Genomic DNA, 24,670 nt, shown 5'->3' with positions numbered 1-24,670 from the left:
CAGTATGAAACATTCATGTTTTAAGCTGTTGTCTCTACAAGTAGTTAAAAATCAGCAAATAATTGCTTATATTTTTGCTACTTTGGAGAGGAGCAGGAAACTCGATGTCTTCAGCATAGCGCAGTGGTTGTGCTGGGAGCACGCAGTGGAGATCAGCTCTTGGCAGACATGGGAAGGAAGAGGATAGCTTTCTGTCCAGGGCCTGTTTTGGGGCCAGGTTTGTACTGCCCAGTTCTTTTCAGTGCCACGTACCAGTCAGAGTATTTCCGCGATCGGTAAGTGTTATAGTTATTAGACTCCAAACGCTCGAAAAAGAAACATTCTTCTGTTGCACATTTCTAAAAGGGAAAAAGAAAAGCATCTGTTGAGACTGCACCAAAAATTAGTTCTTCATTCATGGGACTAACATGCCAAGAACATGAGTTAGCAGTAGGTTTGGTTTTCAGAAATCCACATTAAAAGTTCAGCATCTGAAGCCAAATACAAACACCTACAAGAAGAACGGGTTTTCACTAGAGTTCGTTTATTGCCTTTAACACAAGCCAAGGAGATTCCAGGTTGTCCTCACTATGTAGAAGTCTTTGTTCTAATGTGAAATTCCCAGGCATACACCACTAGTGCTTACAAGTAACATGAAATTAGTCTGCTTCTGGAAGCAAGTCTTCAGCTACAAGGAATTAATGTGCCTTCACACCTACAGATTACAGGGGGGTTCACACAACAAGGGGGTTGTACTACATAGGTAAAAACATTCTTGGCTGAGAAGGCCCCAAAGCTGAAATTGGCTGGAGGTGAGAGACCAAGGCAGGGAATTACTCTCACATCTTTTTTGATGCGCTGTGTTTGATCACCATCAGACAGAACCACGTGATTCCTCGGTCAGAGGATGTACCAACAGCTTCAGTGGGCTCTCATTCTGCAGGAGGAAGTTTACTATCTCTGAACACACAGGTAACAGCCTTTGTCCTATGGCCCGTTCCCAGCAGCTGAACTGCCCATGGATGGCTCTGCTCTCTCAGCAGACAATGGGGCAAACCTGCCTGCAGGAGCTGTGCTGTAAGGAAGAGAAATTCTTTTCTCAAATACCAAGATGGCAGAAGTTCAACACTGCAGGAGTGGAGGGAGGGGACACCACCTTTTCATATACACCATCTGTCAGGTCATCAGCTTCTTTAGTCAGAGAAGTTTGGGGAATGCCAGAGGAGAAAAGCTACTCATTAAAAGAAAGCATGTAAAATCTTGGAGAGGAGACAGGGAGTGTGAGGCAATTCCCTAAGCAGGCAGGCTACTCGTCATTACAATCTTTTGTTAATATTAATGAATATATAAAGTATCCAACTAGAACTGAAAAACGAGCTTGGAACAGCTTGACTTCATACAGTATGCACGGAAACATAGAAGAGTAACTTCTCTCATATGCCAAGTTTCTGTAGCTAGAAGCAATTAAGTAATTCCAATGCAGTCTGGAATAAAGGGATCTGCCTCCAAACATATGTCTTTGAAAACAAGGGGTTTTCCTCCAACCATTTTCAGATACAAATCTTTGTTTCTCAGGAAAAGAAAGAAGAAAAGCCAAATGCAGCTCCTCCTTTCTGTAACTCACTAATATTTGCACATCTCAAATGGCAGCCACCACATCAACCATTTTCACATGATTTGTATTTTAGATCATCTTTCCCAAGGTCAGTTGTATTTTAATGTCTTTCATTCCAGCCATGTGAAAGGATGCATTAATCATCCCAAGCCACAGAGCCAAGCCTGAAACGAATTGAGGAAGCCTTAAGAGGGCACAGAAACCATGTAAAGGAGAGAAGCATTGCAGAACAAACCCAGTTTCCACAGAGTTTGGGCAAGCTCAGTACAATTGCCCATGCTGGAAATTCTCTCAAAGAGCCCACTGCAGCAGGCTCACACCTCACCTTCACCTCCTGCCCAAAGCAGTGCCAAGGCATCACGTGGGGTGGGCTCTGGGGACATACTAGGCTCAGCACAGCCGCTGAATGCTACAGCACCTGGCTCTCTACATGCCTCCTAGGCAGCCCATACCCCCTTCAGGGATGGCTGGAGAAGTAGATCAGATGCCTAACACTGGTGGGAACAGAGTCTTAAGAACCTCCTCAAGGGAGGAAATGTCTTCCAGGATGCCCATGGTGATTTTAAGCAGCCTTACAAAACCACACAGAGAAAAGGCAAATCCATGTGAACAAAATCACAGCTCAAAGAAACACATGGGGTTTGTTCAGCCTTCCCTCATGTTTCTCAGGTTTAAAATGTAACATACATGAAACTCCTTAAACATGCTTTTCAGGCAATTTGTGTGTTACAAAAAATAATCCAAAAAGGATGAAAAAAGAAAAATAGGGCTGGTTTCTATTTTCTTTTTTCTTCTTAACTTTTTTTGTTGTTGTTCCATTCATAAAGATGTTTTGAAAGGCACCATGTGATTTGTTCTGGACACTCAAGTCCTTATTTCTCCAGAAAGCATAGTTGGTAGCAGTGCTCTCCTACAGCACATTGCCAGTGTGAACGTTCTGACACAAAAATGGAAGTTTAGGGGACAAATGGTAGTTCAGGCTTCATGAACTCTGTATTCCTCAACATCTGCCAAGGGTGACATTTCAGAAGCTGGACTGCTGTTCAGCAGGACTGGGATGTCAGCCACTACACTGTGAGCCTCAGTCCCTGGAAAACCCCTGGACACCAAGGGGCTTTTTCATATGCTCATGTCTAGGGGCTTTATTCAGAGCAGTGATCTCGCAGCCAGAGCTCTCCCAGCACATCATGAAGTACCTGAACTCGCCAGCCCTTCATGAAAAGGTAACAGGAAGGACAATACCTGGGGCAGTGGCAGGGAACAAAGTGCCACTCAGTGTATTGTCTGCTGCCAAGCAAGACCCCATCCAGAAACAGTCTGAGCTGCTAAATAAAACACTGAGTGCAAGAATTTTTAACATCAGCACTGTTAGTCTAGCCACATTTGTACAAGGGTCTGCCATGTGCCACTGCTTAAGTAGCCAAACCATAATGACCACTGAAAACCTCACAGTGATTCACCCAGGGCAGATTAACTGACCCCCAGCAGCACCAACTTCCTGCAGTCAAGCTCTTCCTCCCTTATCTGCACAGCCAAATGCCACCCACTGATTTTTCATTGCAAACCACATCTGCCTGAGTATCAGATTAGGACAATTAACTGCTTCTGACGTTTTCAATTAGGATTAGGAATTAAAATTCCTGCAGTTTGCTTATTCTCAAAACCAAACTCAGAGCATTAACCTGTACCTACCACAGCAGATGGAGACTGACGTGAGAAAACAATCAACTAGAGAAGGGCCAGGAAATGAAGGTTAGTCACACAAATACTGCTGTACCAGAATTTTAATCCATAACATCAGGAGAGAATTCCAAGTTAAGTCCTTCAGTGGGGCAAAACCAGCCTGGCCATAGTGAAAGCACAGAAGAAACAAAACAGGTTGCATCCTTAAATGACAAATGTCTTGAGAAATACAGAATTTAGCCAAAAGTGCAATCCTTCCTTTTATGGGAAATGTTAATAAATTTCTTCATGAAATGAAATAACCAAACACATTTCATCCCATCATTTGAAAGTATTTCATAATTATTTGAAACTGGAAAGTCAAAATGAGCCTTATCAGAAGTGAAGTGTTTCAACTTTTCCTTTAGCAATCTGACATAACAGATACATTGCTGCACAACTATCTGTAAATAAAATAGCATTTTCCAAAGGGAGGTTTTGACTGTCTGCATTAACAACCATCTCCTCCAGTGACTGAACTGCTGAAGATGACCTCTTCCCTTCCTGAGTCTGTTAGCAAACATCATGGAGCTGCTGAATCAAAACCCAGATGTTACCCAGCTATCAAGGCAAGAAGGTGATCCCTGCACCACCAGGCAAAGCACCAATGTAAGCAGTGATAAGCTGGCTATGCAGTAAGTTCTTTTGCAAAGGCCAACTCGGACCGAACCATGAAGATGTCTCAACAAAGTAACTACAAGAACATCCAACTAGATGAAAAACAGGACTGAGTAAGACTTTGCAAAAGAAGATTTTTGATACATTTATAAAACAAGGACAGTACACAAATTGATCCTTGATACCGAAAAGTAAGAAAAAGAGAAACAAAACATGTTAAAAAGGACAGAATAGGACTTGAGAGACTAGTGGATTAGAGAACTAAGTAAGTGTTTAGAAATTAAAATCCATAAGGTTTTAAGAGGAATAACCCCAAGGTTTCAGCAGATTGTAACTCGGGCACCACTGAGATCACTTCACTGCAAAGATTTCCAGCACATGCTCTTTCAAAGCTCTCACTGAAGCACAACGCTGCTCACACTGAAAAAGAAATGCTGGCAATTAAATACAGTTTCATGGATGTGTTTATAGGCAGAGAACAGGAGAGACACAACTGGCCACAAACTCCTGGAATTCATCATGCAGAAATCCTCATGAAAAAAACGCTGCCTGCGCTGCAGAAAATGATAGTGGAATTGCAGACGTATTCGTAAGGCTGGGTGAAGAACAAAATCTTAACAGGGAGCTTTCACCTATGAGCAGCAAAACTGAGCTGCAGGGAGTCATGTTTGCAGTAAATATGATTCGAGAAATTCTCATTTCCAGAAACAAAGCAGAAAAAAACACTATGTTTTATAAGCTGAAGTGAGAGGCACAAAGTGACCCAACTTCGTGAGTAATTCCAAGCGGACTGCAGATACTCTCCAAGTGCATCGCCTTACAGAGCAGGAAGGGAATCATGTTCTGCAACCAAAAGTCATCCTGCAACAGCAGGCTGGAAATCCCACATATAAAAACACCTGGGTGCATACACACACAATGCTACACACTCATTTTTGACCATTCTCTGCTGCTCAGGGGAAGGAGGGCAATTTGAACACAAAGCCAAATGCCACCACATTAGCACCACAGGAAATTCCCAATTATCCTTCATTCAAGAATAGCACAGTGGACTGCTCCTCACATTTTCTTGAGCTGAGCTGTCACACAACATCCGAGTAAATAACACCATAACTTGAAACAGGTTCTCTAGTTGTAGTCACAGGCAGCAACAAAATGTGCTTCCTGGAGCCAGAAGCATGCAGTGCTAAGCAGCACACCAGGGATCCCCGCTCCTGTAGAAGTGCTGCAGTGTTTTGTTTGCCTTCAGACTAACTTCATTTCAGCAGAGGAACAACTAAGGGGAACCAGAAGGAATTCCTGCAGCTCTTGGCATGGGTCTTTCATTAGCTACCATTCAGGATTATGAATGCACTTTATTAACATTCATTACTGGGGAGGACTTGCAGAGAAGCTGAGCAGGGCTGTGGCCAAGATACCAAAGCATCAGGGATTATTTGAAACTGAAATTCTTAGCAGGATGCCCCACAGTGGTACTTTACAAGTGCTGGAAGCTTGTCTGCACTGAAGGTTATGAATATGGACAAGAAATTTAGTGTCCATGTCTCATAAGCAAAATTAATGTAACTGCAGCTCTTAAAGCAAAACTGGTTAAGACCTAGGAGCTCTTGCTGTCAGTCTGCTAAACATAATGGCTTTAAAACACAGCAAAAATTAAGCTGATATCAATACCATTAATGGAATTTAAAAGTAGCCTCATTAGAGACTAGTTTAATTGACTGACATCTCATAACTTTCTATAATTATTTTAGCAGATTTTCAGAAATGTGTTTGACAGTTTTCTAGGTAGGAAGGACACAGGAGCAAAAAAACTCCCAAAGCAGAAATCAAGAAAACGATACATACTGATTACTAAGAAAACTAACAATAAAAAATGTCATTAGAAAGGGTTTTACTTCCTACTAAAAATGGTCTTCAGAATCACTTTATGTGGAAGTAACAGAGGGAAAACTTTTGTGGGTATGAAAAAAGGGAGAGACTTCATTCTCCATGTGCTCCTGTAATTCCCTTCTACACACAATCTCGAGGATTCTTCTTGCTCAGACCATTCCAGTTAAATATTTCAGCTCCCGGGCAGACCCATCCCTTCACAGTTCATTGTTCAGTTATGTGATAGAAGCTATAGAGAGCTGATGTCTCCCTGATAAATCCCACTCAGGGAAGAGGTTCAGGTCCTGCTTGAGGAGATGTAACTCAGTACAGAGTGAGGAGACACAGGCACAGAGATAAGGATTGAAACCTGCTGCTTACCAAAGCCAGCAATCTGCCATCCTCCTTCATGGCCAGAAAGCGGTTTGCACTCACACCTTTGATTGACACCACTCCTCTTTCTTCTGCTTGAAGCTGCAGTTTGACTGTGAACAAAAAAAGAGACAGAAGTCAATTTTCACAGCACATTGGTATTTCAGCACTTGATAGTGACACTGACTGCTTCAAACCTAACCCCTGATTTTCCCTCAGATACAGATACCAGTAAGAGCTGCTTATCAATGCACTGATTTGTATACACAGCTGAAGCCACATTAATACAAATCTGCACTCTAAAGAACATAAAAATGGTTTCTTATGAACTGTGGATCTGTTGCCATTTCCCACAAAGGAAAAGAACCAAACCTCCCATAATTCACTAGCAACTCCAGACTTCCAAGGAATACAGAAACTGCGGCAGTGGTTGAAAGTTAGGCGAAATGTTTCATTGCACCCCACAGTCAAGTGTCCAGTTTCAGCCCTCCCAAGTTAGGAGGCCAAAATCAGACTTCCAAAATCTTCAGTGCAACTCCATGACGTCTGCAGAAGCAAGAACTTAGATTCATAGAATGGTTTAGGTTGGAAGGGACCTTAAAAGATCATCTAGCTCCAACCCCCCTGCCATAGGCAGGGGATGCCTTTCACTAGATAGAACATGGAAAGGGGCTGGGGGAAACAGACTTTTGAGATTTACTCAAGCGTACTGCTCTCACCACACATTAAACTAGAAACAGCTGTGGAAAATATCTGAAAACTAATCTTAATTAATTACCACAGTATGGCTTTATTATGTTCTGTGAATTACTCTAGAGAAGAAAAAAAAAGAAAAAGCACAGCAACTCCTACAGGATCATACCAGGCCAGAAGTTCAGATTCTGTAAAAATAAACTTCTAGTGAAGGTCTTAAGGCCTGTAAAAATATTTGTATAGTTTGAAGAAGCCTGTGCAAACTGTTACTCTGGAAAAAGACAAAAAAAAGAAGAAGAAAAAAACAAAAGAAAAAGGAAAGCCCCCACAGCAAAATAGGCTTCACCAGATTTTCCTCTCCACCTTGAAAAACACATGAATAGGTACAGCCAGAGCCTCTAAATTCTTCGGGCTTCAGGGTTATTTTATGGCTTTATTAATGCAAGGTAAATATTTGCCACAGGGTTATGTTGATCTTGACATGCCATGATATAAAACTTCCTTACTCAAACACATTTTGGGCATGCATTCATGACCAGTAGCAGTAACTTTAGGCTCAGCTCAATGTAACTTTGTGCTACTGGCTGTAAGAGAAATCTAACACTTGACAGCGACGATCTGTATCTTTTATAACCTTTGGGTGATCCAGAGCAATGGGTCAGAACATCATTTCAGATCTACTCACAGTATTTGCTGTCAGTGCATGTGAACCACAAAAAGTACACTCATTAAGAAGCTGTAACGCAAAAACGTAGCACAGAGTGTTGTGAAACAGCTAACCAACAGAGGGCTAAAAAGGCAGATTCTCCCAGTGTGCTGGCAGTTCTCGTGGAAGACCCCTTCCAGCATGGCAGTAAGTTACTTCACTGCTCACACTCAGAGCACGCCCCAGTTTGTGAGGATCACCAAGTGCATGGTCAGTGTCTGCTGGTTTAGTGACAAGAGAAACCTCAGCACAGTGAGGAAACATCTTGGGGACTGAGGCAAAGCCATCACAAAGCCATGAAATAAAAAAAAGTCCTAATTATAACCTATGCAACCTTTAAGCACTTAAAAGGACTCAGTAAATTTTCTATTACAACTTTCTTTTGTATCTCTTCATAGTAAGCCAAAGTCTGATCATCTTCTCTTTTTCTGCCAAGTAAGAAATGAAGTGTAAGACATACAAATTCAATTCCATGCCAGGGCAGAAACTCTGAGGAAGGAGGATAAAACTGTATCTTTGCAAAGATCTAAAAAGGCTTAGAAAACATGAATGGAATAAAGTGAAGGCACCAAACTATAATGCAGGAGATGGATTTAAACCTTCCCCTGACACAAACTTCTAATATTACAAGATCAAAATTATCAAAGTATCCTAATTAAAACTCTCCTCTGAGCCATTTCCTTCTTCCTGTGTTCAGCACAATCACACACCTGTTACCTGAGCAAATGAATCACTCAGCAAAATGCAACTGGGTCCTTAAAGCTGCAGCAAAGAATTTCCCAGGAGAAGCCCTTTACAGCCTCTGACAAGCTGTACAGTTAGAAGCACAGAACCAGATGTGGCACTGTAAGCTGGAAAGACAAAATTCTCAAACCAAAAGCAAATTAATAGCAGGAATTCACAGCCTGCAGGACAGAAGGCATTAGATTTCTAATCAGAAGGTGAGCGTTTAAAAGCTGCCTGGCTCACAGGAAATGCCTAGGGGAAGCTATACAATATCTGACCATGCACAATGAGCAAGTCTCTCCCAGCTCATCCTGTCCATGGCATCACACTCTTCTCGGAACCAAGTCTTCCAGTTTCTCTGTGCCACAATAAACACGGAAGCAAAGTACCGCTGGCTGTGCCATGGCCTTTCCTCAGGTAACTCAAACACACAGCAGCACCACCACCATCCCTTGGGTAAGATCATAAAACTCCAGTGTTCAGCACAGGAAAAGCATGAAACGTACAAATCAGAAATGTGTAATTACGGGCCCAGAGATTTATTTTGTTTTCCTAGTCCTTGTGTTACAATAATGAGTTCTTCCTCAAGTCCTCCCCCCTTTCACAGGGTATATGGTCCAGACAGATGCACAAGTTGGAGGTTAAACTAGCCAGCACGTTTGAGAGAGTTACAAATGGGCTTATTCCACTATTTGGAAGAGCTTTTTCTAAGAATATGGAAGCTGAGATGTGGTGTTTAATAGTGTTGTGGTTGGCAAGGTTTTGGATTTCTGCTATGAACTGGATCTTCCTCATCTTAAAGAGCTTGAAAGAGTGCAGTTGGGCTCATTCCAGTGGAGAGCAGACTTTTATGGACAAGTAGCACAAGATGTACAGAAAACACACTGGCAAATGCAGAGTACAGAAAACGTGTGCATTTTCCACAAGTGCTTTATTTCCCCGAGCACTAGAACTGAAAATTACGTGTACAATGAAAGCTGAAGGCCTCACAGAGTTCTCCCAACCCAGCAAAGGTTTTTCATGATCCACACCAAATAATACTGCACTAACTTAAGTGGTCCCAAATGGCTTCATTGCTCTGCATCATGAAGGGTTTGGCCAAAAACCTCCCTCAAAACTGGTTTATTTAGAAGACCTTGGCAAAATCTAGCAGCTTAATACTAGAAAAAGAGAGCTGCACATTTTGGAAGCTCCTTGCTGCTGAGCTTGTATTACCTTTGTCACACACTCCCAGCAGGACAGCTGCTGGCATCCTGCATGCCAAGCCCCCTGCCTGGGGCAGGCAGCACAGAAGTCCATGCACTCATAGCAGCTGCTTTGGCTGAGATGTTCTGAGGCAGGAGCATACCACAGGGTCACTAAGAGAGAAAGCAAAGGTCATAGTGGGGAAAGGAAGAGACAGATAGCCATCAGAAAAAAAAGATGAGACACCAACATCATTACATCACTCATCATCTGCACACACAGCTCTTCAGTGCTCTGCTTCTCACTTAGCCTTAAGGCAGCAGGGAAGAGAAGCCCTTTTCATGACTGTTCATCACTATTAACACCCTGCAAGAACATGATGGGAAATAAAACGTTCTACCGAAAGCACTGATCAGCCAATGCGACATGAGAGCTTTTGGGCTTTGTGACCCTCTCAACAGCAAACATGTACCTTATCCAGACACTACAACTAACAGAGTAGCCTATGGACCCTGGATAGAGAGGAGGAATCAAGTACTACTTCAGGCCCTGTTTTCTCTGGCATACAGCTGCTTTATTCGAACTATAAAGTTCATTAGCAGCACACCTCTCACTCAGTTTACAAGGAAGAGTTTATGTAGACCCTGAAAAACCCCAGGCTGCACGTCTTTGGATCAATGACTAGTGTTACTACAGGCTCTGCTGTGGAAAAGCTAAAGCCCAGCCAAAGGCTCAGGGCCCAACTCCAACATATTTGCAGGGGCCCTGTAAGGAAACTCCTTCCATGAGGCCCCTGAATGACACTGTGCTGAAGCTATTATGCCAGCGCCCCATCAGCTCCATGCCCACAGCAAAGAACAAAGCAGCAACTACTTTGTAAACTCACTGCTACTGACGTGGATCACTTCTGGAGGGATTATGTCCCAAAAATGCAAGGGAGTTCATAAGGGAAATCGACACAAGGCTTTGCTAAATGCAACACCCTACGGCCTGATTCCCACTCCCGCCTAGTCTAGGGCTGAAGTTGGCTGATTCCTTCATGCTTGGGGGCAATGTCTATTCCCAGCCAGGTGTCCAAACAAGACAGTGTTGGGTGTGCCTGCTCCACACCTAACATCATAAACCCTCCCAAACCCAAGGGCTGGCCCATCAAAGATACATGTGTGCACACACATTTTAGCCTCCTAGCATTTCCAGAGCCAAAGCTGCCTGCTGGGTCAGTTCCAAACCCCAGCCCATCCAGTAGGTGCCCCAGGCATCCAGTAGGTGATGCCTACTGGAACTTATCTCTAGGAATTAGAAATATCTTCATCTCACTCTCTCCGACATCTAGTCTCTGATGCTTTTAGATATGTCTTTCTCAAAGCCATATTAAGCACATTAGCATCTTCCACTGACTGATAAGCTTTGTGTTGATGTACAGAGCATCCCCAGTCTTACGACTGGTCTTTGCTCACTTCCGTATACTCATCAGGAAACAACTGTGCTGCTTCAGAGCTGCTGAAGCACGCACTGCCTGAAAGCTGCATAACATGTCAGGGAAAAAGGAGAAAGACTTGAGAAGCAGCAAGTGAACCCTAGCAGAAGAGGTGGTCTTTTAATAAACAAAACCCACAGAACTGCAACAAAAACAATCAAGCAAATGAAGTGTCACACCGAGAAACAGTGAGTCACGCTCCCATACAAAGGCTTATTTCTTTGCTCTTGCATGACAACATTCTAAGTGTATCTTTTTCCTTTTTGCCAGCCAGAGGCATAAAACCACTCACAGACAGACTTAAGGTCTTTAAAATGTAAACATCTACAACAAAAATACACACTTCTGAAACATGAACACTTGCAAAAGTTCCGGTTACACTTAGGAATAAATCCAAGGCTCTGCGCAGAACCGTAACTTGTGTAACTGTTTAAGTATCAACCTGCTAACTCAGTCTACCGGGCTCATGTGGACAGTCAGTGGCTTGAAGAGTTTTCATCTTTTTAAGTAGTACAAACACTTAACACAAGTAAATTATTTCCCTGTTCTCCACCTATTCTCATTTGTATCTTGACCTCAATTCCTACAAATACCTAGCTCCACCAAACATATGCCTAGCACACTGGGAATCCTGCTTGGGAAATACCAGCTACCAAATACACAGTGTCCCAAATGCTCCCTGCAGATTTCACATGAAGCACAGTAAACTAAACCTGCAGAAGAAAAATACACATATGGCTAGGTTCTTCCCTTCCACACAGCTTGCAAAAACTGGTTGATTGAACCCCAAGAAGTCCTTTACAGTCAGGGCTGCAAGCATTTCTGTATCCTGCTTACAAAGCACAGCTTTGCTGTGTAAACGTGAGCAGCAGTTGCTTGGCATTACATAAGGATTCGAAACACCAGCATCATCTAAACCTCCTGATCTGTCACTGCAGGCGAGCTCACTGCATCATTTGAAGTCAAGAGGGCAAAACCAGGCAGAAAAAATGACCAACTTTACCAGAGGAGAATTTCATTCATTATTGGGTACAGGTAGTGCAGCCTAGTCTTCCAAGTTATCCATAATTTCACCCCAAATTCTTGAATTACAAAGGTGTCTGAGGGTTTCCTCAGCAAAACAATGAACACATGATCTCATGTGGCTTTTAGGCCTTTTCCCAAAGGGCTTTTCTTAACAAGGTTAAGGTAATCCATCACCTTTCTTTCAACTGCTTTCACCCCATTTAGCATTCGGTGAAGTAAACCACAGAATAACCACTTTCAGCTGTTCACCTTTACAAAGAAGTTGGTGCAGCTGTTTAGCCACATCAGGATGTCAGTGATTAATACCTGCAGATGCAGAACTTGCAGAGTTTCAGCTCTTCATTTTTTCCTGTGTATTCACTAATCTCTCTGTAACTATGACCTGTTTTTCCCTTGCAGCAGAACAAACACACACAGAAAAAGGTGCAACCTGAGACAAACCCAAGACTATCAATTCAGAAGACAGAGATCGTGACATGTATCATTTTCAAAAGGTATTTTTAGTGCTCCTTCTTCCTGTACAACTCAAACAACTGTTCAGTCATCCACAGTATTTTAGGGCTGTAACTGATGTCAGAGCAGTAACACACTCGATGAGATAAAAGACTGCCAGAGCAGTGGTGAGAAAGTGCCAGCCCATAGGCTTTAATAAGCCTTGGTGTCACAGTTGGAAAGGAAAAGCTGGATTTTAGAAATACAAGAAGACTCAGCAAATAGGATTAAGAGAGGCTGAAGCACAGTGGTGAAGGAGGAACTGTGCCAAGCACTCGGTGCCAGGGAGATGGCATAGCAGACAGGAATCAGAAGAAGTAACAAGCTGACAAGGAGTAGTACTTATGAATAAAGCTGCCCTGTAAAGGTGATTGTTCTTCATCTGGCCAAAAGGTTAAGAGACAGCCAGTCTGATGGTTTTGCATTTCCCCCACCTCAAATATTAGTGAAGTCTTTAATAAATACTTTTGCAGAAGTCCACACTAAAGCCATTTAGGATCCATACACATGCACACAGTATTCCACTGCTGCCTGTCCACCTCAGTTACTTCAAGGACAATGCAAAGACAACATTAAGTGTGGATACTTACTTCATCCTCCGTCTATTCTATTCCCTTCCACTAAGCTGTGTAACCACCCTATGCTGACATTTAAATAATGCATCCACAGGGAGCAGCACAAGCTGCAGTGAAGAACAACAGCTATCAATCACCACTGACCCTGAAGAGCAGTGAACCACAGTCTTCACAAGAAGGTTCTCATTCACTTTTGAATGCCGCCTCCTGTGAGTTTAAAGGGTGGTTCTTTGTACAGAACCAAACTCCCTAACCCCCAAAAATAAAATGCACAGTTCATTTCTAGACTTCCCTTGAACTATCTGGGTAACACCCCTCCCTTTTAGAACCCCTGCCATAGCTCTGAGGCAGAGCGCAGAACACATTGTGGCACCCAGCCTGTACTGGGGAGCCAATAAATTGGGTGTCTTGAAAGGATCCACTCTCTCCTGCAGAGAGAGGGATCAGGTTGTTGTCACTTCCCCAGCTTCCAGGTATGCAAATAAAAATCCACTGCATACTCTGAATACCTTCAAACTATACTAAGAAGGGACATGAATGCTTTCTTGACAACAAAAGAGAGACTTCAGAACCTGCGGCTCGGAAGAACCAGACTATTACTAGTACTTACTGTGCTGGTTTCAATCTCCAGACTGCTCTAGGCTTCACTGCAAAAACATGCTCCCAAAGCATGCCATGGCTACAAGCACCAGCAATTGCACCACACCAAATCAGCAGGCAGGCCAGACATTTCTCACTCCTAACAGCATTTTCTCCAAGGACAACATCTCAAAGACAAACCTCGTCCATCTTGCAAGAGTTTGATCACTGAAATTCAGCCTTATTTTGAGACACTTTGCTTTGCTCCTCAGTATCACATAGTATCAGCTCACAGATACTGGGACTAGTTTACACACCTTGCTTCTTGAAGTAGCAGATGAAGCAGAAGTTTGGGACTGAAGTAAATTGAAAGTTTATTACTCAGAGCTCTCCACCTCTGAGGAATTCCTGCATTTCTAAGGACATTGTAGGTCTTTTTTCTCAATTCTCCTGAATGAACTACGTTACTGTCAGTAAAACATCCACAGTGACTCCAAACACCCTCAAAACCACAAAACAAATCCTTCATATTTACACATTCCAAGGCAGGCCAGATGCACATTTAACTGTTCATCCCAGTTGCTCCAGTGCAGCTGGAGAAAGGCAACGAACTGAATCCATACACTGAATCCCAGAAACTGCTCTGCCTAATGAGTCAGTGCAACAGGATGCCCTAGATGACATCTAAACACAGGTGACAGCCTCTCCACACACACCCTTTATACAACCCTCACTGGCTGCTTCTCCATGCTAAATAATGCTCTCATTATTGAGCCCATCACTGATGCTGCAGCCATCAACAGCACCTAGTGGAGTATTACACAAAAAGCTTTACAGAAGTCTCAGTCTGGTCTGGTCCTCTCAGAGCTGCGGGACTGCATGAACCCTCACTGTAACAAGTACCTAGAATTACTATTCCAACCTCTACATGTATCTTGGCCTGCATTTTAGCAGAGGACATGGCTCAGGACACGCCACCACACTACAGGCAGTGACAATGGCAAGCTGCTGCTGGAGAAGGGCAGTTCCTGTCCCTCCATCCCTTTCAGCAGCAGAAACCTGTTAGATCTGTTGAAGTGTCTGATCAAAGGATTCCTGAGTCAGTCACAACTGAGAACATAACATGGTGAAACACAACATAAGGGTGTTGGAAGGGAAGGCAAACTGGAGATATGTAGATAGAAACACTTGAGATTTGCTCCCAGAAGCAAGAAACACCAAGAAAAGACACAGACTGTCAAAAAAAACCCCAGTACCAGCCCCAAAAGGTGATACAGACACTCCCCAAAAAAAGTGTACCAAGCACAGCTCAAGATGATGTGATGCCCACGTACAAGTAAGTTAAAGTACAAAACTTTATCAGCAAAAGCAACCCCAGAGCTACACCACCACAGAATGGCAGCAGAATGTCTAACAGAACACATCAGCCCAGTAACGGTTTGCAGACAGACACCAGGTATCATGGGTCAGCCTGAGAACAGAAAGAGCCAAGAAACAGGTTGCCACTCTTTTCCAGCTGTATTACTGATACTATCTATTCTTGTTTTAACAAAACACACCACCATGCAGCATTTCATAGTTGAAAGCATCAGGATTTGGAGCAGCACATTCCAGATGGAATTCTAATGATTGCTCATTGATGAGATGTGCTCCAGACGTGTCATAAGTGAAGGGGCAAGTTGACAAGCTCCACAAAACAAGAATACAATTTCACCACAGTGCCACTAAATACTGCTATGGAGTCTAGCTCCTACTTTATCCTCTTTCAGTACTCTTAATATCTTTCTCCTTTGAATCACAGGAGCAATGTGGTTTTCAAGCTCTAAAAGTCAAATATGAGTGGTAGGTTCATACAGAATCATGCAACCAGAAGTGCACCACAACAGCTTGGGCAAGATGACCTCCACCCAACTTTGCAGACATCATCTCATTTATGCTCTGGGACGACCGTATCAGGCTCCAGTCAAAATCTGTCCCTACCCTGAACAAACAAAAAACAACACAAGATAACAATCCTGAAATGCCACTAGACTCCAGTCACCCTTTTAAATATTTTTATTGAGCAGTTAGGAGTCAACAGAAGGGACAGAGGGGAACTCAAGTTTACCCTAATGCTCTCACAAACCACACTACTGAAAATGACAAAGGAGGGGAGAGTTGCTTTGTTTTGAAATGCACACTCTTAAAACAGCTACTAATAAAAGGAAAGGCTAGGCAGGCTCCATCAGAACTGAAAGACAATTTCTTCACTGACCATCAGTTTTCAAAAGCCACACCATAAACATTTCAAATACTTGCTATAGATACCCAGATGTAATTCAAGTGTGGACTTCTGTCAGTAACTCAAGCATTCTCAGGATACTCTCTGTTTCAAAACTGGACTGCATTAAGGTTCTATCATAGAATGGTTTGGGGTGGAAGGGACCTCCAAAGGTCATCTAGTCCAATCCCTCCTGAAGTGAGTGGGGACATCCTCCACTAGATCAGAGCCCTGTCAAGCCTGACCTTGAATATCTCCATGGATGGTGCTTCAACTATCTCCCTGGGCAACCTGTTCCACTGTTCCAATACCCTCATGGAAAAAAACTTATTCCTAACTTCCAATCTAAATCTCCTCTTGTCTAATTTCAAACCATTGCCCCTCATCCTCTCACTGCAGGCCTTTGTAAGCAGTCCCTCTGTAGCCTTTTTGTAGGTTCCCTTCAGGTACTGGAAGGCTGCTATTAGGTCTCCCTGGAGGCTTCTCTTCTCCAGGCTGAAAACCCTGTATCATATCACCTCTTGTTTTCACCAGATTACTGCACTAATCATGCTGCCACCAAGAGACAAGAAGGTCTGTTGTTCCTAGGGTTGTTCACCAGTTCCATACAATACTTTCCAACAGCAGATGGCCAGTGATCCCAGCACAATGCTCCCAAGAGTGGTAAAACCCAAAATAATAAACACACACGTTTTGGTCTTCTCTTGTTCACACCAGAAGTTACAGATGGATTCAAGGACGTAGTTCAAACTGCTTTAACGAATGAGAAAGTATTAGAAAAATAATCTTCTGGGGAATAAAAAGGAAGAAATGTATTTTTAAAATATTGAGCTTGGAGAAAAGCTTTCAAAGAAACTCTCGTTACAACTCTATCACTGCAGTGTGTTAATGAGTCTTAGTATAAAGAATAGTTACTCACTGGTTTCTATAAAACTGCTTTCCATGTCTGTAATCCAGGGGAGCTGGGAAACACTTACAGAAAGAAGGCATCACCAAAAAGATTAGGGCAATTAAACAGAATTCTGCCCAGAACAACTGCAGTGGAGCTGGTCCCCTTCCTTCTAGAAAATACAATAGCTGTGGAAAACACAGTTCTGTGGAAACTGAGCACAAGAAGTGGGTGGTTTCCCGGGATTTAACTTTAAGCATCTTTTAATGTCACTGTCTGTTAATTCTACTGCCAAAACAAGGGCTACACCTCTCCTTGCCCATTCCACTGCCTGTGCACTTGGCATGTCTCTTGCTTTATTACAGAATGCAGAACCTGAACCTGCTCTTACTACAGAATATGGATCTGAACAACTTTTAAAACTCTTCAGTAATATATGAACTTTAAACATATATATTAATATTATATATAACTTTGGAAAGAACAAAAAAGAAAAAAGCCCAAACCCAGAGGTTTTTAAGCCCAATTTGGTCTGCTTATCTAGCACGTCACAAGAAATTGTATTTTTAAAAGCATTACTACCAGTTCACCTTCTGTGAAATGTTTTAAGATGTACTTCTCCCACAGCATAAACTTTTCCTTAGAACCATCGGCACAACTTTACCAGCTAAATGCATATCACCAGCAGCCCCTGAGCTCTCTTTCTCAAGGAGCTATTCAGGAGTAGGCAGCTCCACTTTATCAAGATGTCAAACGTGCCCGAGTTTTCATTCTGACTTCACTAAATGTCATACATGTGTTGCTGCAGTTTTCACCCCAAGCTTCAGTCTACTCACTTAAGAGAGGTCATCAAGACAACTTTTACAAGAACCTGCATTTATGTAACTATCTTCACAATTTCACTGTACACTGTCATACTATGATACGTTATCTGAATTTGTCTTCTTCGTTCAGCCATGGCTGTGCAGCAGCCAAGCAAGAGTTGGACTATTTGCTCTGTGAACAAGAATATGTAAATACCTACAAGGGCTCCTCATTTCTAAAGCCTGGTTTAAGGGCTAAATCCTGCCCTCTAGTGTGCCTGTGGATGGTGGTGCCCTAGGAACCTTCCACACTTCTAGTAACCTTTTCCAAACAGCTGGGAGAGACAGCACAGTTCATTGCTTGTATTTGCCTTATTCCATCTTCAGAGTGCACCTGCTACTCAATCACACACCTTTGGGGTAGGTGAGACTCACTAAATTCTGTGTAAGAGGACACAACATCAGGGGAAAGAGCACCCTCCCTTTGAACAGCACCTACTCAGCATGCCTACTCAACACAGGCAATTTACTTATTCATTTAATTAACATACCCTGGAGGACCATGCTGAAAGCAGTATGATGGTATTCCTGTGACACAGCAAGAGGAAGACACAAAGGAAGCATATTCTCAGCCTCTTTCCGTGGGGGCTGTCTGTTACTTCATTCCATAAACCCAGCTACATCCGAGAGCCGGGAGGAATTTCTGCAATGACTGTGTGACAAAGCATCGGTATTTGGCACACCAGTTAGGGTCTGTGCAATAGATTAAAAGTAATGCAAAAAGAGTCTGTTTGCAGAAGCCCTTGGGCAGAAGCAAGATATTCAGACTGGGAGAAAAAAAAACAAAACAACAAAACCCACACCTCAGTCTCATCTGGTGCTAAGACCTTTAACAGGACACCTTGTCAGCAGCTCTGGCCACATCTGTGGGACACCAAAATGCAAGAAGAGTTTTGCGAGTCTCTGATAACTTACATACCTACGAACAGCTACGCACCAGGCACTGAACCTTCACACTAAAACACTTGGTGACACATGCTCAATTTTTTCTTTCTGAGGATGGCAGTCTTCTTCCATTCACAGAGTGATCAAATTTCTATCCTCTTGACTAAGCTGGCACCACTCTAGGAGTCCACACATACTGCTACACAGTCTTTTCGAAACATGTACACTGTAGCCATTTAAACGTTGTCTATGACACAAGTGAAAACCAGAACATTTAACAGCTACCTATGAAAGGAACTTTATTAAGAAGGCATTTTCCTGGCCAAGAATTAGCCGATTTTACATTTCCTTGAGGTATTTGTGGAAGGCTAACTAGCTACTGAGCAAGAACTGATTCAGAATGCTGCAGGGTTGATAAAAGCTCAGGCAGCTGAATCCTTGCTGAGTGGTAGGCTGGAGCCTTGTCACTTCATTGACAAGTGGAGAAGAACAGCTCCAGCTTCCTTGGTTTATGTTCACCATGAAATAAAGCTGCTTGAGAAATGATGGAAATCTATAAATGACAACCATTCCTCAGTGAGGGAAACTGCAAGGAGAACCAGCTGTGCTATTAGGCATTCTCTAGAATGCATGAAGAAGTGTTTCCTTTCATTGCCCTTGCTTCTCCCCTTCACCAGCACCGTGGCCTCTTCGAGGAAAACACCTCCAAAGAGTTTCTAAAAGCCTCTCCAAAAGGACTGCATACTAAGTATGTTTTTCAGGGCATAAATCAAAAGCTGTTCAACAACAAGATACAGAAATGGGGTTTTGTTTTGCTTTAAACAACAAAACTCTAAGTGCCTTCTGTTTCTTGTTTGCCTGAAATGTACCTCTGCAAGGGGAGAAACACCCACAGAAGTCCCCAGGGTGTGTCCAGAGGGGCACTTCACTGAAGTCACTGCACAACACACATCAGATGTGGCAATATCAGCCATGTAAGACACATTGTCTCGTTTTTAGTTGTCTGAATCATATGATTCCAATCCCCCAACGCACAGTACGTCACCTTCCATTCCTAAGTTCACTAATGACACAATTATGAATAAAGCAAGGTGAATGGGCTGACTGTAAAACAGTCAAAACTCAGTGCCATGACATAAACCAGGCCAGATACTTCAAACAAGGCACCCCTTAGTACTAGAGGCAGAAGAGGGGGGAGGGAGGTGCAAAAAAAGGCTATGGATCATGGAAATTTGTTTACAGTATTAGACCGTGGTCTGAAACATAACGGGATGGTCATTTGCCTTCTAAAATAAGGACTTCCTTTAAAAGCAAAAATGAGAATGTGCTAATCAAATGCTATTTCATATGATTAATTCATAAGAATAGCAGCTACCACAAGAATCTTTCCTAACTGCCCTTTAATTAGTTTCCTAAACCAAATTCTCTGCTGCCATTATACTTCTTTACTCAAAACCACCTTTACAAAACCTTCTCCTTAACTAACAAAAGCACGACGAGTAACTGGAGGTACGTATTTTCCTCACCAATTTCTGTTTTAAAAGTCTTCTCACATTGACCAAGATTTATTGCCATCTGCCATGCCAACGTGACCTGCCAGGCATAGCACAAGATCTCACAGGGACTTCCAGAGAGCAGCATTCACCAGGTCAGAGTTCAGCATGGTGCAGATTCGTATCCAATGACGTACTTACAACAAAGATGCTAACTAAGGCTGTGAACCGTGTCACACCGCAGCAATGTGCCTCACTGACGCTTCAAGCACTGATTTCCCTACTTCTCAGAAGTAAAGTCCTTCCAAGGGTAAAATAAAAAAAACAATTAAAAAGGGGTGTGGGGGAGGAACAGAAATACAAAACAAAACCAACAAAAAGGTGTCTGACAGAGGAAAAAAAGCAGAGTGTGGCAGGAGGGGACAAGGGAGCAGCTCAAGGCACAGGGGCGCTCCTGTGCCTCAGCGCACTTGTTGGAAGTTAATCTCACCAGCCTTCCTACAAACAAATTGCTTTTCTAAAGGGGTTTTCTGCAGATGGCCAGAGAGCCACAAGCTGATGGGTACCTGTGAGCTCCTCAGCGGCTGAATTTCTGTAGCACAGGGCAGAGGCCATGTCAGTCATTCTTAATTCAGGTTTTTCCTTTACCTGTTGCCACCATTCACTCAAGAGGGAAAAAAGAAAAGAAAGAGGCTTCAGAGAGACAAATGCTGAAGGAAAGGGGAAAGCACACTGGTGATCACTTCAGGGAAAGAAATGTACAAGGACGAAACGGGGAGCCAGAAAGAAACAATAGCAAAAATATAACTATATAGAGGAAAAAAACACAAACTTGAAAGGAAGAGACTAAGGCAGCACCACCAGCCCCAGGTAAGATTTTCAAACCTAATTCACTACTCATAAAGCAGCATGAAAAATCAGTTAATAAATTCCAAGTGTTGATAAAGCTTAATAGGAAGAGAAACCACACATTGGGCAGACTCAAGAACATCAAACTAGCACTACTTTTCCTGGCAGAATAATGGAAAAAGGCAGGAGAGGGAAGAGATGATTATGTGGGAGCTCTACAATGAAAAAGAGAAGGATGAACACCACCACCATGCAGGACAGCTCAGCCCAGCCGGGCAAGCACAGCACACACTGCAGGCATTTTCCCACAACAGCTGAGCGCTGTGTGAGGCAGGAACCGGCCAGCCATGGCCACGTCTGGAAAGCCAGCTTCAGCCTTCCGCGTCCTCGACTCAGCTTCACCTCCCTTTACAACAGCTATCCAGCATATTTTCATAGCCACTTCTAGAGGTGAAATGACATATTTGAGACTTATTTCATGCAGTAATTCCCAAATTTCCCAAATATAAAAGGCTAAAGCAAGCTGAACATACTACTGCACGTTTCCCGGCACAGACTTGACCCTGCACAACCGTTACGTGTAAAAACCAAACCACTAGTCCGTACAGCAAATTAATGATTTGCTTTAGGCATCAACATTTGTAAAGTCCAGATACAATAATTTCCTGCTCTGTATTTGGCCATATATATATTGTGTTCCTACTTGCACAATATCAGCTACACTTCCCTTTAAACCAGTATCTGGGAAAGAAAGAAACGCAAATACGTAGGATCAGTCCTGAAAGATTCCTACCGCTTTTCCTGGGAATACAAGCTGGCCTCATGAGGAATGCTCACTTCCCCCATACATACTGTTCCACACGTGTCTTCAGTTGATCGTATCCACAGTATTTCTACCAAAGAATCACAGAACAGAACAGCCTCAAACTGAAGCTGAACATGGTAATACTGTTACTCAGGAACACCCTGTTTCAGTACCTCTTTGAAAGTACCAGAAGAGCAAAAAGCGTTAGTGACTGGTGAGCATCTAAACTGGAAAGCAGTATTAAGAACTTTTGGTCTGTCTCCTCACTTCCCTCTATCTCCTCTTCATCCTCTGAGTTTAGACACATCTGTGAATCACCCTGAGCACAGGTGCAAACCACATCAAGAATCACAGTAAGACATTTCACCTGCTCTTTATGTCAAGCACCTGCAGGCAGGCCACTATCTGGACCAGGTACACACATTATACAATAGCAGATCTCCTCAAACCAAGAATTGCATGGAGACCATCTACCTGTCAGACAGCTCAGCAACATTTTAGACTGTCTTTGAAGGCAATGCCTCACAGGCATTTAAAAATCTTGCTGCTAACCCCACAGAAACTCCTTACTGAATACCTTCAAAACATACTGAGGTCTGCAAAAAGCCATTTTGTTCCTGGGACACAGAACAGCCTGTGTTTCTAACAGCAACCTGCTCCTGCAGAGCCTGCCTGTCACAGAGCAGGCACCGGGCATCACCACAGACCCTCAGACCACACCAACCACTCAACCCACAGGCTGTGTGCCTAGCTTGGGAGCCTCTTCCTCTGTCCAAAGATGAGGTATCAGGGAGCAAACTACTCCATGTGATTCTGCTGGAATCCATAGCTTTTATCTGCATGTTATTCATCCTTAATTAAGTGTAAAAAACCTAAACAACAAAACAGAATATGCACCATTTTAAACCAAAATGGTGTTTGGCAGTACTTTGTTACAAACCCTGATTCCTTGAACCAAACAAGAACTGTATTCCTTGGAGCACTTGCATACTAAGAGTTCTCATTCATGAGTACTTACTCACACTGGGAAATAAAAAAACCCCTTCTTTCTACCTTTATACACCTCGAGTATTTACCACAGCCATGTGAAGCAGTCGGTGCTACTACAGCCACTTAAGAGCTAAGCAAATGAACTCGAACACCTTCAAGCACATAGGCAAATCCTGGTGCGTGACTGACTGTGGCCTACAGCAGGTTGAATGAGACGCCCACAGGAGTTTGCACCGGAACAGTCATCGGTGCCGACGCGGTACCCAGCAGCGTGTGCACATGCATAAGCCACACATCTGTATACACACACGCTGAATTACACACGAACATATGCACATTTAGGCCGCTTTCTGAGGGAAGTTCTGAGCTGCAGCTGAGGGAGAGAACAGCCGAGGCGCCCGCCCCTCTCGGCAGCCCCGCTGCCCCGGGCGGAGAGGCTGCCCGGCGCGGCCCGGCGGGACACTTACTGTGGGGATCGCTCTTCTCCCGGACGCCATCCACCCTGCCGTCGGGGTTGATGCGCAGGAAGAAGCCGCCGTTCTTGCAGTAGAGCCGCTTGGGGTCCTTGAAGTGCCCCGGGGGGAACGCTCCGCTGCCCCCGTCGTCGGGCAGCGTTGTGATGCTCCCCGCCGCCGTCGCCATGCGCCGGGCCCCGGCGGCGCCCCGCCGGCCCGGGACCCCCGCCGCCGCCTCTCGCCGCCAGCCCCGGGCGGCCCCGGCCCCTGCCGCGGCCGTCCAGCCTCGCCTCACCGCCGCCCGCCCGCTCCAGTCCTTTGCCCTGCCGGCTCCGCTACCCGGCGCTGCCTAGAGTCCGGTCCCGTCCCGTCAGCGGGAGCTGCGCAACGACGCTGCCAGCCGGCGGGAGGAGGTCGGACAGGACAACCGAACACGCCGGGGACGGGTTCCCCAGCAGCACCGGGCTGCCCCTGCCGCCCCGCCCCCGACCGCCCCCGCTTCGATCCGGGGGCCGCTCCCGGCAGCGGGCGGGGGAGCCGGTGGTGGAGCGGTTCGAGGGGTAGCAGGTCCCGGTCCCAGTGCCCGGCCGGATGAAGCCCAGGCTGAATGGCGAGGCGAGGCTCCGTGGGAGCGCGGCAGTGTTGCGCATCGGCTCTCGCCGCTGGACACTCCGGCAAGCGCTGCAAGCGGGATGTAGAAAGCGCACCCGACTCAAGGTCGGACATCTCTAACTTTGTGAGTAAAATAACTGAGGCGTTATTTTAAACCAGAAGAAGTTACATGGCCTCTCCATTCCTCAGTCCTATCGCTATCAAACTGTTTAAATCACAATATAATTAAACCTGTTGACCTGTTAAATCCAGGTGGTAACTACTGCATTTACCAGAGAGAAACTAGTTCTGTTCCCATTTGACAGTAGCAAACACATGAACTGGTATTTACAAAGAGCAACATGTGAAGACTCTGGCACCAGCCTTCCAACAGCAGTACCAGTGTTTCTCAAATACACAGTTTATAAAGCATATCAGCCCATCAAACACGTTTTGTGCTCAAAGCTGACAACAAAATGGGATGTAAAGGCTGTTTCCAAATCCAAGATTTGTGCCCCAAATCTCCTCTCTAGCAGCAGGCTATTCGTGTTTGTACCTTGGGAAGCTCTCCAAGCCAAAGGCAGCCCAAGCAACCCAGGACAATCCCAACTGGAACAGTCAACACGTCTTGTCATGCCACGGAGCCAATAAACAGCAACCCCCATGAAGAAAAAAGCACAGGGCAAGACAGGCTGTCCAGCGCACGTCGTTTGTAATGCTCCTTTTTCTAGTGCCTGTGTAAAGGACTTTTGTTGCTGGTCAACTTCCCTTCCCAGCTCTGACCCCTTAACAAGCAATAAACTGTAATTCTTTACCAGAATCAGTGACAGTTACGCTGCTTCCCACACCCTCACTCCAGAGGTTTAATGATGATGAACGAAGAAGGCAAGATCATGGCCTGCCAGGGCCTGGCCCAGGGCAGGCGCAGGTTCACCCCCGTGTCAGCCAGCCACCCC

At 44.2% G+C, this 24,670-nt stretch overlaps 1 protein-coding gene across 1 annotated transcript; it reads right to left on the bottom strand.

The window, feature by feature from the left end:
• Positions 1-48: 48 nt before the first annotated feature.
• FGF2 (fibroblast growth factor 2) lies at positions 49-23,528 on the bottom strand. Its single transcript, XM_068153990.1, has 3 exons — positions 23,136-23,528; positions 6,185-6,288; positions 49-338 (listed from the first exon to the last, which is right to left on the bottom strand). Exons 1-3 carry the CDS (start codon positions 23,308-23,310, stop codon positions 153-155), a joined length of 465 nt encoding a protein of 154 aa, XP_068010091.1. The 5' UTR covers positions 23,311-23,528; the 3' UTR covers positions 49-152.
• Positions 23,529-24,670: the final 1,142 nt, after the last annotated feature.

Source organism: Melanerpes formicivorus, unplaced genomic scaffold (genome assembly GCF_026170545.1).
Source record: "Melanerpes formicivorus ecotype bairdi unplaced genomic scaffold, bMelFor1.0.p_v2 SCAF_27, whole genome shotgun sequence".
NCBI classification, from domain to species: Eukaryota; Metazoa; Chordata; class Aves; order Piciformes; family Picidae; genus Melanerpes; species Melanerpes formicivorus.
The sequence above is the reverse complement of the archived record's forward strand: the minus strand, read 5'-3'. Positions and strand labels throughout refer to the sequence as shown.

Coding starts and splice junctions, on each gene's coding strand:
- FGF2 (XM_068153990.1), bottom strand. CDS start 23,310: ATGGCGACGGCGGCGGGGAGCATCACAACGCTGCCCGACGACGGGGGC. Junction 6,289..23,135: donor GGAGAAGAGCGATCCCCACA/GTAAGTGTCCCG, acceptor TTTTGTTCACAG/TCAAACTGCAGCTTCAAGCA. Junction 339..6,184: donor ATGGCAGATTGCTGGCTTTG/GTAAGCAGCAGG, acceptor TTTCCCTTTTAG/AAATGTGCAACAGAAGAATG.